The sequence below is a fragment of the Cyprinus carpio genome, chromosome B11, assembly GCF_018340385.1.
Source record: "Cyprinus carpio isolate SPL01 chromosome B11, ASM1834038v1, whole genome shotgun sequence".
NCBI lineage: Eukaryota > Metazoa > Chordata > Actinopteri > Cypriniformes > Cyprinidae > Cyprinus > Cyprinus carpio.
In genome coordinates, this window is record NC_056607.1 from 10,819,590 (window position 1) to 10,833,433 (window position 13,844).

General features: G+C 36.4%; 1 protein-coding gene across 1 annotated transcript; it reads right to left on the reverse strand.

Moving 5' to 3' along the window:
* On the reverse strand, window positions 1-13,075 carry LOC109098874 (zinc finger matrin-type protein 3-like). The gene is made up of 6 exons (XM_019112389.2): window positions 12,690-13,075; window positions 8,351-8,706; window positions 7,920-8,066; window positions 6,292-6,458; window positions 4,801-4,895; window positions 1-3,598 (listed from the first exon to the last, which is right to left on the reverse strand). The coding sequence occupies exons 1-6, from the start codon at window positions 12,805-12,807 to the stop codon at window positions 3,390-3,392; spliced, it is 1,092 nt and encodes a 363-aa protein (XP_018967934.1). The 5' UTR covers window positions 12,808-13,075; the 3' UTR covers window positions 1-3,389.
* Between the last annotated feature and the right edge of the window lie 769 nt (window positions 13,076-13,844).

A 13,844-nucleotide genomic window follows, 5' to 3' on the forward strand; every position in this document is an offset into this window, starting at 1 on the left:
CATGTTTAATTAAATTTATTAATACATTATATTGCATTCAAAATTTGACTTCAGGACTCTACAATAAAGTTAAAATGTTCTTTCATCTGTACTGTACATTCAAGACACTGAACCACTATTTAATGGGGAAAAAAGGAAGAAGTCAGATAAATATCACATCGTCTGTATTGCACTCAGACCTGAAAAGGCAACCATTATATAAGAACATGTCTTCAAAAGGCACTACAGCTGGATTTTATATCGATGTACCTCAAAATAAAATGCTTCTGCTAATCCTTTAGAAAACATTTGTGAAATATGTCTCTCAGTGTAAATTAAAACAGAGGTATTTATTGATGGGAAAAATCGTGACTGACTCGAAGGGAATTCTCCCTTGGGGGAGATCCTAGTGTCCCTGCTGGTGTCCTCTGGGAAGGTCTGTTTCCAGATAGGGTCACAACTTCCTGACTGCACAAAACACAAAACAGGATATGGCTTGCCTCTGGTGAACCTCTGGGAGCAAATACAAAGGCTACCAGTAGAAAACACCACCACAGTTTTTTTTTTTTTTATATATAGCTGTAGTGCTCATGTGGGATAATGCAGGTTCTAGTCCGGCCTGCAACATGTTCTGATCCCATTCCCTCTCTCTAACCATTCCTCTTGCCTTTCTCTCTGTATTTGTCCACTGCAAGTGGCAAAACCACAAATTATTTCTACCATCAAATCTTTAAACTGATGATCATTGGTGCATTTTATGGAATAATCTGCACTATGAACATGTTAGATTAACATTTAACATGTTTAAAATGCAAAGTCATCTTTTAAAATTTCTATCAATATATACATACGAAACATCTCACCACATTTATATAAAAAGAGCTTGACATAAATGGTCAGTATTTTGAATAATTATGCAAAACATTACTTGTTACGCCAGACCCTCCTACTGGAAACATATTCAAAGCAGAACAACATGAAATGTTCAACATCACAGTTGAGTAGGCTTTATACTCAAGAGGCACATTTAAGATGACTTCACCGCTCCACTGAGTCCATTAGTCCGTCAAGCGCTCCCGTAAGTCCCTTGTGATGATTCCCACTGTAAACATTTGATTTGAATGAACATAGATGCCTGTGTAATAATATATAGCATGACTTGATGTCTTTTCCATTTCTTAAGTGCAATTCAGTTCTGCAATGGTCCTTTTCTTGCAGCGCAATCATCTTCTTAATATGTACAAGCAGCAATAATTTCATGCAGAAATAATACTAAATCAGAAAAGAATTACAATTTCAAACATTTAGTGACAATGGACTGCAACTCTGAAGAGTGGTTTTATAGCTAATTTAAATAATTATTGAGAGCAACAAAACAAACAGCCAGAGTAAAACTGGGTCACTTCTTCTGTTCAGAATATTGTAAATGTCTTTGATAAAATATTTATAGCATTTTAAGGGATAAAATCGGGGAAGGGTGATGTTTATGCATAAAATCATGCAGCCATTAACAAACAACATAAAGCATCTAAAACTTTTAACAGCTCCTTCTTGTCTCAATGTAACTGCTTAAAGAAACAGTTCACCTAAAAATTCAAATCTGCTGAAAATTTACTCACTCTCAGGACATGTAAGATGTAGATGAGTTTGTTTCTTCTTCTGAATAAATTTAGAGAAATGTAGCATTGCATCACTTCCTCACCAATGGATCCTTTGCAGTGAATGGGTGCCGTCAGAATGAGAGTCCAAACAGCTGATAAAAGCTTCACAATAATTCACAAATAAATCATACGACTAACGTCCATCTATTAACATTTTGTGAAGTGAAAAGCTGTGCATTTGTAATAAACAAATCCATTATTAAGATATTTTAAACTTAATTTACAGCTAAATATTAGTCTCTATCCATAATATTGCTTTCTCTAATAAAAAAAAAATATGTCTGAGAAATATGTATAGATCAAGCACCATTTACAAGCAAAAACTGAACACATTATAGATGTTAAATTATATTTTGATGTGACAGGGCAACATGGGATGGATTTTTTCATTGTAGGAAACGTTATTACGGATTATGGACTCATATTTTGGCCAGAAGCAATGGTTTTAAGTTAAAATTCCTTAATGGTTTATTTCTTATAAGCATGCAGCTTTTCACTTCATAAGACATTAACTGATGGACTGGAGTCATGTGGATTACTTGTGATGTTTTTATCAGATGTTTGGACTCTCATTCTGACGGCACCCATTCACTCCAGAGGATCCATTGGTGAGCAAGTGATGTAATGCTTCATTTCAAATGTGTTCAAGAAATTCATATACAATTGAGCTAAATTTCAGAAAATTTTCATCTTGGATGAACTATTCCTTAAAACGTCATTGTTCCCTCAGTAAATATTGGAGATAAAATATTAAAATAGATAAGCTTTTCTCAGATAAGCTTTGGTAGGCCAACGTTTCAGAGTGTTGTGACTGAGGTAGGGGCTTGGTCAGCATGGACCTTATTAAAAATAGCCATGTTTTCCATTTCTCCCTTTAATGTGGGGAGAGATTCTCTGGGGATAATCCAAGATGAAAATAAACAACAATCACCAAAATAATTTTGCACTGAAGCATGCTGGTTAACAATATCAGATGTACACCCCCGAAATCTTCCACTACATCTAGTAAACATGTGCAAAGCCAGACAGACATAAATCTATTGTCATCGCTTTCATAGTACATTCAGCAGGCACGCTGTGGATTCTCCTGGGAATGCAATCTCTAATCTGATCAGCAGAACGGCGGCGTGCGTTCTGTAGCTCCTGAAGAAACACAGTGAATCTACGGCTCAGAGTGAGTAGGATTGCCTCTTCTGTTGTTTAGGAAACTGATTGCTGCTAGATTTGTCCCTTTTTGAGGCATCAACTTCACGCAAAAACAGCTTAGAAAAAATACTTACACTCATTACCTCTCCAAAGCACATTAGAGGTGATGTAAGACATTAGAATTAAATAAATTATTAAAAAATGCTAGACGTATACATAAATACTGAAAGTATAATCCAGAGCTGTATAATGTAATATTTGTGTTCTTGCTCATAAGATGATTTAGGATAAGAATTTAGTACTTTCATGTTAATTATGAATTATAATTATTTGCCAGTTGATCCTAAATCTGTGCTTATGAGGATTTGAAACTTTCTGTTAGATATCTCTTATATATATCAAAGTTTTCTAAAACGTCCATGACACCAATAAATGGTCAGTCTGGCACAAAAAAAAACTTTTTCAGTGTGTGCGAATTTTACAGTAGCTCATAATAGCAAAATTACTAACGTCATCTTTGATTTTAAAACAAAAGTGGCTACTTCAAGAACTGCAAGATTATTTCTCCAGGATCTGGGAATCAGTGATCACTTTGGCTGCTTCTTAAGTGTATCCCAGATTCTCCATCTCGCTACGGTAGCGTTGCTCGGATACTCTGCTTTTATGCTGCTTGCTCTCCAGGTGCAGGCGAAACTCCGCTTCCTCACTGGCACCCGAGTTACACATCGAGCAGTAGAACTGCCCGCTGGGTGTGACGCACATCGCAAGGTCTCGTGGGATACGCTGCCTCGGCCGTGGGTTGTAGTAAGGGCCTGAAACAGCACAGGAAACATGTCAGGTCGTGTGAATGAATGAAACTTCAAATAAATGGCTACATGACTAAGGTGATGAAATACATGTTGAAATGCAAAGTCACGCTGACTGGGGTTTATGTGCTAATTTTCACCCAAAAAATTATTATTATTATTATTTTTTTTTTTTTAGAAGAAGAAGATGCATTTATACCAGGTTCACTGCATGATTTTATCCACAATTTTCAATTCTTCTTTTTAATTTTTTTTTATGCAAATCAGTGACAATTTGGATTGCAAGCTTTTTGCAAGAATAAATAAAAAAAACAAGCATGTTTCACTCATACAAAACCTATTAGGTTGGAAAATCACTTACTTAATTAAGAACTGACAAAAAAAACCTTTTTAAATTCCAGTTCACTTCCTGAATTTGAATCGAATTGAAGTAAGCAAGATGCAAATTATAATTAGAATTTAAATGTAAGTACATTTTAAGATGTTTATGTAACTCCAAGTACCACCTATAGAAATTTATATTATTTAACTGATACTGTATATTTAAGATCATTTATTTTTTCAACTCTGGCACACACACTTTGTGGCTCATCATGTGTATATTCTGCTGCAGATTATAAGAGCAGATGACCCTCACCCGAGGGAAACATCAGTGCATCTCAGTGTAGAGTGATGCACTTGTTTTTCAAATGCACATTTGCCATTTAGAGTCTAAATGCTATTTTTAAATAATAAACATATTATTTTGAAAAACCATTGATTTAGTTCTTTTTCCGATTGATAAAATAATATCACGTGCAAAGCTAATGGCTTCTTTAATGGAATGCAATAGCATGTGTTTTTGTGTGTATGTGAGGACAGGAGCGCGGGGCAATGGGGGCATGTGTGTGACTGAGATCTGCCATCGTGTGGGTGACGTTCGTGAGCCTGGGCTGACGTGGGGTGGAGTATCGGCTTACATAGACCAAAGCCTTGGCGTCTGGCCTGCATTTAGCGAGACTAGCACATTGCGCTACATTAGCACAGGCTGGCAAACTAACACACGCAGCTGCCACAGCACTGATCGCAAATGGAGGTTTTGCACCACAGCCTGGACCACTGGGCAGAAAACAGAACCCGAGGGATAGTCTCAGGGCAAGATCAACATGATGGCAAAAATCTGTCTCTTCTAAACTATCGGTTGAGATCAGTCTGTGTAGACAGAGTACCTGGCATGGCAGTGTTGATATGAGCCCTACGGTTCTTCATTAATCGATACTCGTATCCTTCTTTCCGTGGCCGTCTCTGAGTGTTGGACAAGTCTCTGGAAAACACATGATAAGAAAACACGATTTACCACTTAGTATGGCTAAGAAATATAGCTTATATTCTTCAGCCTTTTGATGATATTATATGCCTTTATATTTATCTAATTATTATTATGTAATTTCTTATATAAACATTTGTTTCTGAGATAAATCACAGTATTTAAGTGAAATAATCTAAGCCAGAATAATCAAAGAATTCACAGTATTATAAAAAAAAAAACTAAATAGTTATTTCAATTTGTAATAATATTACACAATAATATAGAATATTTTATTTAAGGAACACAAAGAAGAATTAGGAATCGTTTTCATGTATATTCTCAAATATAACAATAATTTTATACAAAAAATATTTACTAAAATATCTGAATACATGGACAAATTACATGTATATTCACAAAAAAGTGCCTCATTCATTCAAATATAACAATTCATAACAATATAACAATAATGCTGCAAAATAGCAATATTTACCTGTAAAAATATTTTTTATAAATTTCAAAAAATTTATAAATCGAAACATACTATTCAAAGACTTCTGTGAACATTTAAATGATGATGCAAATGAGATCATAGTTTTGAATCATTCAAATGTACAGTTTGAACTGATTTATGGAAATTAATCGAACTTAGTAAGTTTTGTCGAATTTTTGCTTCTGAAATTTAAAATCAATATTAAAACACTCTCATGCTTGCAAGTAACAAAGCAAGAACAGATCATGAAATTATTAAGATGACAAATATATATTATAAATAATAATAAAAATATCTAAATTAATGTATATTTTAATTTTAAGACACACTTGCATAACAATATTCTAAAACATTTTAGTGGTCAAATAAAAAGTGAGCATTTACATCTCTAATATATTCCAGCAAACTACTGTGAATGTCATACATTTTCATCCAGCCCTACTGTATAGTCTGCAGTACCTAAAACAATGATATAGGTACTTTTTTCTTATTTTTATATACAAGTAAGCTTATTTGTTTTGTTTTGAATTACTTAAAGGGAGGGACTCAAACCTAGCTTAACTAGCCAAAGACATGTTTGCTCAGATACAATCAGAGTATCTTCCTGTGTTTGTTATCAAGACAGCCCAACAGTGGCATTAAAATGAGTGCCCCACTTATCAATGCAAAAACAGCCTGAAGATAAAGCTAACAGGAAAAACGTCTTCCTCCATGCAAAACTTCCTACTAGTCGATGCATAATGTGTACGTGGATTTACTTTTTGTCAAGATTTGAGGCTGAAATTCAAACGAGTGTATGAGTTATGCAAACTGATGTCTCATTAAAAATCCTAAAAAAAACACCGCCCTCAAACACGGAAGGATTTCCCACGGTTAACGGCTGTTTTATCTGGGAGCGCGTGGGTGTGACAGACTCACAAGGACGTGGCGTTCTGCTGTGCCTCGGCCAGCCGCAGTCTTTTGGCGTGGTTCTTGCCCTGATAGTGTGCCTGGGCCACAGCGGGGGAGCTGAAGGAAGCGTCACACAGCTTGCAGTAGTCATTTTCTGTGGCCAGTATGACTCTGCTAGCGCCCTTAGAGAGTGGCTGCAGATGGGACAATGACAGTACAGCTTTTAGTAAGAGTAGAGCGATGAAAGGTGTGCGTCTACACAGGGACGTCTCTGATTACTATCACCTCGGGCTCAGTGAATGGATGCTTGCAGAGTGACACCGCATGATCAAACTGCACTTAAAGATATTCCCAGATAGGGCTGGACGATAAAGCAACCAATGTCTAAAATATCTTGATCATTTTAAGCTTTTTGATGATATGCAATATATATGTAGCAGTGTATATAAACAACCATTTAAAAGTTTGGGCTCAGTTAGATGTTTTATTTTCTTTTTTCTTTTTTTTCGAAAGAAAAATAAATAATTTGAACATTGATAATTATAAATGTTTCACCAAATCAGCATTTTAGAATGATTTCTGAAGAATGAGAGTAGTGAGGAGTATTGATGCTGAAAATTGAGCTTTGCATCACAGGAATAAATCACATTTAAAAAATATAATCAAATAGAAAACAATTATTTTAAAGTGTAATAATATTTCACAATATCACTGTTTTGCTGTATTTTAATCAAATAAATGCAGCCTTGGTAAGCATTAGAGACTTTACAAATTTTACAGACCCCAAATTTTTCTGAGTGATGATGCAAATTAATTGCTGAATATGTTCATCAAAATGGACAGTTTCAAATTTAATGGAAATAATCACATTTACGAACTCTAAAGTCATTTTTGTGGTGTTTATTTTAAAGATGTGACTACGACAAAACAACAGGAACGTTCAAAAACTCTTCATCTGCCATTGGTCAGAAAAACAGGTACAGTGTAGTTCCGCCCCCAAAAATTCAATTAATTGATTGAGCCTATGTTATTATGGCTGCATTTTCCCTTTGCTAGCTTCCCCCTTCATCTCGTTGACTCCAATATACATCATTGCTTATGTTGCATTAGTGCCCACTACTGGCGAAACTCTTGCAATGGACTGAACTGGAACGACCTTAGCCATTGATCACTTGGAATCCGCTGTGGAGCGGATTTATTATTAACATTTTTTCCCTTAGGAATTTTTTAATGTAGCATTCTGTATGTCTATGGAGCAGTCTGGGGTGTACATATAAATTAGACTCACTTCCTCAGTCAAAACTGATGTCTTGAGGGTCTGTTCATAAAAACTTCCCTAGTCCACTTCACAAGAAGGAATGCACTTGGTGACTGGGATTCACCTGAGAGGAAGTGCTTAGGGAAGTTTAGGCTAGTTCGACTCTCCAATAGTTTACGATTACGTTTGATGCAAGAATAATGCAAGACAAAAAAAATATCGCTAAACTAGTCTATTGACATGCATTCACAATGTTGCTTAATTTTTACGTAGCTAAAAAGATCACTGCAAATAAATGTAAAATAATTAAACACATATCGACCAGCCCTATTTGCAGACAAAAAAACAAACCCACACTTGCTCGGACAGAAATGCACCAGATAAGAGTCATAAGTACCTGGTTGGCGGTCACATTTGCAGAATCTGTGGGTGGAGTGGCTGAGGGTTGCTGGGAAACAGGCTCTACTACCTCTGGTATTCTAATTGGAGGTGGCTGCTGGCTACCAGCATAAAAATTGCGCAGCTTCTTACTGTGGTTTTTCCCCTATAGACAAAACAAAGGATTGAATACATGCTTTCTTCTTCGTTGCAACAAAGATTTAAACCAGTACTCAGGCTATCAAGAATAACAACTAACTGAAAGAAACCAAAACTGAAAGTAAAATCTCCTAAACATACAGTATCAATCAAGACAAACTATTATTTTGGTGTCATCAGCCATTGTGCAGTCCAAAACCACTTTGTTGACATAAACAGAATGTGAAATCATTCACTATTCTCTTATCATATTTACATACGCCATGGACCATAACATGAGTTTTAGATTACCTGATAATGTGCCTGAGCCTGCTGGGCAGAGTTGAGAGTGACGTTACAAAGCTTACAGTACAGAGGCTTGCAAAGCTCTTCCAGAGTGGCTTCCTGGTCAGCACCCACTGCCTGACCGTCTTCTTCGGGGGGCTTGGGACTGAGGACGGGGGGCGCTGGAATGGGTGGGTTGGGCGGCAACTGGATGTGAGGGGGCGGCTTTATGGCTAGAGGAGAGCAGTGTGGGAACCGCAAGGGGTCCGGCGACATCATCACCGGTGGAGCACTGAGGTTCTGGGTCGGGGTCATGGCCTGGAAGGGCTGAGGTGGCTGCTGACATATCAAACTAAGAGGTGGTTTTAGAACGGGGTCTGGACCTGGAAAGCCAAATGAAACAAAATGAACATAGGTGTCAGAGTGAGTAAATACACTTTTAAGGGCCTTTCACACAAAATGCATTCTAGCATTTTTTGTTTCAAAGCTCTGCCTCTTATGTTTTTTAATACTAAAATGCATTGGGCTCTTAAAAGTGGCATATCATCTGACTTTTTCTGTGTTTAAGTGCTATAATTGGGTCCCCGGTGCATCTACCAACCAAGAAAACACGAAAAAGAACAACCCAGTGAATTGTTTGGTAAGCCTTTCTCTGCAAGTGCAAAAAAAATGAGCTGCTGAGATTTCGCTCCCCTCGTGACATTGAAAGGGGGTCTTATTATAATATTATTACCTCTTAATCTGCAAGTTTTCAACTACGGCGCCCCCATTGTGTTTTCACAAGCGACACCGTTGTACCAGTTCTGACGCAATTGCGAAAGTTCGAGCACAGCATGCTAACAGTTCTGTCTTTGGCTGCACTGATGAGCACGGAACATGATTTAGAGTCCCAGCCTCAGAGGAGACAACAGAGCAGTGATTTATTGATTTATTTACTGTATATTAATCTGCTGCCTGCCACACATGCGATTTCTTTCCCAGCTGTTTACCTTCACAGACATAACCGACTGTTTTTGTAACTCATGTGTGTTATTAACAAACTTGTGTGTATTTGACAGTTTAAGTTCAATAATACATGAAAGAGAACCTAGTTTAGTGCTCACAGAGAAACATGCATGAAAACAGCATGTTTCAGCTTCCACTCAAAAGATGTTTTCTGGGGACATATGAGACTTATATAACATATTGTCTTTATTGACTTATATTACATAGGTCTCCGTTAAAAATATAGGTTCTAAAAGGGAACTGTGCCATAGAAGATTCCTTCTGTGCATTGGAAAGTTTCCATTAATGTAAGAGTTTCTTCATGGAGCCATAGATGCCAGTGAAGAAACATTATCTTTGTGAAGAATGAAGGATGTGATCTTGCTAATGTCTCAATTTGTTATCACAGCAGTGAGATTAAATGTAGAGAAAACAAAAGGCTTTTTTTCCCCTGCTTCTTAAGTGATTCATCAGAGAAAAAGACTCCAGTACTCTCACATGTCTCTTCTAGTGTTTCAGAAGAGGTGAAGACACCAAAGTCTGAAATCAAAAGTCAGATATTTCAATACGAACTCAAACAATTTCCAACACATTCCTTCAAAACCAAATGTTCAGAGCTTTCCACATTGTCTTTTTACATCTACATTCCTAAATATTTAAGTGAAACATAAAACAGAGCTCCTCTGCTACATAAAACAGAGATGTAAAAGCCACATATTAGTACTGCAAATTATTCATTTTGATAATAGAGCGGATATATGAGTGAAAGAGTGAATCTCTGCTGTAAAGCCTCCTGCAGATGTGATTAGGGCTGACTCCTGCCTCCTGAACTCAGCGCATGTTTGGTGCTTCGGCAGATCTGAGGCTGAGCGAGTGGGGGGTTGGAGAGTCAGCTGTTTCGTGGCTGTGTGATATTTCCAGTGTATCAGTTCTGACGGGATCATGACAACAATGATTCAGCCGACTAAAATAGACATAAGAATGTGCCAAATGGTTCTGTTTCCGGTTGCTTGGATGGTGGAAGCATTGGAAGGTTCTTCTTAGAATTCTTAAATACCCCAATGTTTATATCCATAAATGGAGCTGTTAATGTATTTCCATTTTAAATGTTTATTTTCAATAAAAATGGTTTCTATCAGGTCTCAAATGCTCTCCTTATCCACAGTTGTTTGGTCAAGTTAGTCCCATCCCCAAATTGTCACAATTGTTGGTTTAGTCAATCTCTGATCATTTAAACAAACAGAAAAACTGTGCAATTATTTGAATGATCTTTTTCAGGTATTCTATTGTGCTATGAGGTATTTTACTCACTTTCTGGCCAGTCAAGATATAGATGAAGATGATGTATATTTGTTTCTTTAAGGAAACAGCTTTGGAAAAATGTAGCATTACATCACTTGTTCACCAAATGATCCTCTGCAGTGAATGGGTGCCGCCAGAATCAGAGTCCAAACAGCTGATAAATGCATCAGAATAATCCACACCACTCCAGTCCATCAATAAAAAAGTTTTGTGAAGTGAAAAACTTGTAAAAAAACGAATTCATCAGTAAAATGTTTTAATGTTAAAATGTCAAGCTTCTGGCCAAAATTCCAGTCCTCCTAATCCATAATGATGCTTCCTCCGATGAAAAAGTCCATCCACTGTTGTCCTCTTGCATGAAAATCCACTCACATATTTGTTTAGAACTGTTTTGGGATATAAACTGCGCTTGATTTGTGCAACTCTCCATTCACTGGAGAGGATCTTTTGGTGAGCAAGTAGTATATAATACTAAATGAATGAAGCAACAAACTCATCTTCATCTTTAATGGTCTGAGTAAGTTAATTAAGAGCACATTTTCATTTTTGGGTGAACTATTCCATTAGAAAACTGGACTGTGGTTGCTTTTCATTGGTCATGCATTGGCCTGAATATGAAAGCATAACCTTTGAACTTGAAGTCTTACTTGAGTTGTCTCTGCATAATCATTTACACTATTACAAAAACATTCAGTGGCCTACCCTTTTATATTCTTCTTCTTTTGACCTGAAAACAAACCTGATATCTCTTGGTCATCAGAGAATACAAGCCCAGAAATAGGTCTAAGTAGAACCTACAGTCCCAACTCAAGGTCAGGGACAAATACCTGCTCTCTCCATTTGGATTAAATCCACTGTTTTTTGGAAGCAATGCAAAGTTTAGTTGGAACATGACAACAAACATCTGCTCTTATATCAGGACAATGAACAAAGATTTTTAGATTTAGGGAGGATTGTTCTCGTTGGGCATCTATAATGCAAGGTATGCAGGGCACATGAGAAGGTAAAGCAGTACTATCACTTGAGGCTCCAGGTTGTTTTACACCACTCACTGCTGCAAAACACTACTAAGCTGTTCCTGCATTGTACAGTTGTTCTTTGACAACATCAATTATTGAGAGCAGCATAAATGCATTACATGCACGGTTGCTCTCTGTGCACATTTGCAATGTTTATTACAATTACACATTTCATCCTTCTGTTTTGGCAGATGCATTTCAGTACTTTTATCAGAGCTGTACAGTGTCTTACTGTCTACTTCATCCATGATTTGCAGAAACAGTGCTATCATGTAAAATAAATAAAAATTAAGCATTTTTATGTCCCTTATGGCCTTTTTAATTAGATGTCACATGAATCAACTGCCAAGGTGTCCTCTTAAATAAAACCCACAGTAGTAACCTTGTGTTTTCTGAGGACATGGACTGCAAATTGTGACGTTATGGACTAAACTGGGACGTTTAGCCAAAAATCATCAATTACCTTAAATGTCCCTTCATATATTTATTGGTTTCATATGTAATCTAGACTAAAGTGTGACAATGAACATGGGCAGAACCTACCAGATACCTCACTCAACTTGCCTCATACTCTATTCTGCATAATTTTCCATTTAATAAAAAATATTAGTAATACACGTATTAGTCCACTCTCTGTGAAAAAAAAAACAAAACATATTTAAAAAGCTTGTATGCATTTTTTTTAACTTGATCTAATGCAACCACATATCATCCATGCAGAGCTTAAGCAATATATCATCATATAATAGAAACAGAGTGGCATAAAATATAAAAGGAGTACCTGAAGAATTTCAGTGAGATTTTAAATATGTTAGTCATGTACCATTAACATTTGATGTGCCATGGTCCTTTGGCAATGCAGATAGGCATTTTCATTCTCAAACTGTCAGTGGATAGTCTGACATCAAGGCCCTTCTTCTCATAAATCTTTCCATTATTTAAAAATAAAGACCGGTCCCTAATAAAGTCCTATTTTAAACCAATGCAGGGCAAAGCAAATTTGATGCAGAGCATCAACGCAATGCACTGAAAATCATTTCGGAAACATTGTCTTATCTTACCTGTCATCCGGGGGAAATAATGGCTGCAGTCTCCATAGTTTACAGGCTGAGAGGTGTAGATATCGCAATAGTCAACAATTGGATAAAAAGCATCCCTGTTCTTTACATTCATCGCCATCTTCCCTGCATCCTTCCTAGCTCTCTGCTGCTCAACTTCTTCCAGCTAGACGTGCGCCGCATGCTTCAGACGTCCAGCAGTGGGGTGTTTTCAATCGCATACGGTTTCAAAAACACTAGAAATACGTGGGAAATGTTATATAAATGAGACAGATGGAGATTTGAATTATATAATACATGCATTGGAAAACAGTATTCGTAATCATAATTCCAGTGGTCGGAAATATAGTGCAATTTGCATTAACGTCTCCCTCAGCCTAGTTGGTACAGTCCACCTCCTATCAAAGTGAGAATCTGATTGACGATTCAGCAGCACGCGCAAAGAGAGGATGCGCGAGCCTGTGGCTTGACAAACGGTGTGTGCAATAGTCTTCTTGAGTTAGTGTACTTCATTACAATTATATGTATAACTTAAATACGTGTGTACTTTCAGCGAGTAGCACTGAATATGAATACTTGTATTTTACTCAGATTAATTTGGCTACTTTATGCGCCTTAAAAATCCATTTCGACGTTCAAACTACAAAGTAAATATTTATTGGAATAATCAACAATAAATTGAGATGACATATTTTACAATTAATTGGGAAAATTTAGGTATGTGACAATTTTATTCAAGTATGTTTTAGCAAGGTCCTTGACCATGATTTTTAACTAGTCAGTCATTCACAATAATAATAATAATAATAATAATACTACAGAGGATAATTTCTCTGTATTTTTACACTTATAGAAAGAAATAAAAGCACAGTACTGTCAATAAACAAACTATCTATTGTAATTATACATATATGATTAAATATGCAACTATCCAGATTTAAATTAGCACGGATTAAATAAAAACAAACAAACAAATAAACTGTATGTCTGTAAAGACAACGATGACGAAAATTGCTTATGCAGTCTAATTTATTAATAATTTTATATTTTTAAACCTTTTTCTATTCATTGCCATTATTTAATACATTCAGCATCGTTTAATCTTTATGCACTTGCAGTTCTTGTGTGCCTGTAGCATCAAGCAGTCTGTTTAAAGGC

Excerpts from the sequence above, each read along its gene's own strand:
- LOC109098874 (XM_019112389.2), bottom strand. The coding sequence starts at position 12,807 with ATGGCGATGAATGTAAAGAACAGGGATGCTTTTTATCCAATTGTTGAC. Across the intron at positions 8,707-12,689 it reads TTATTTCCCCCGGATGACAG|GTCCAGACCCCGTTCTAAAA; the intron begins GTAAGATAAGAC and ends TTGGCTTTCCAG. Across the intron at positions 4,896-6,291 it reads CAGCAGAACGCCACGTCCTT|AGACTTGTCCAACACTCAGA; the intron begins GTGAGTCTGTCA and ends TGTGTTTTCCAG.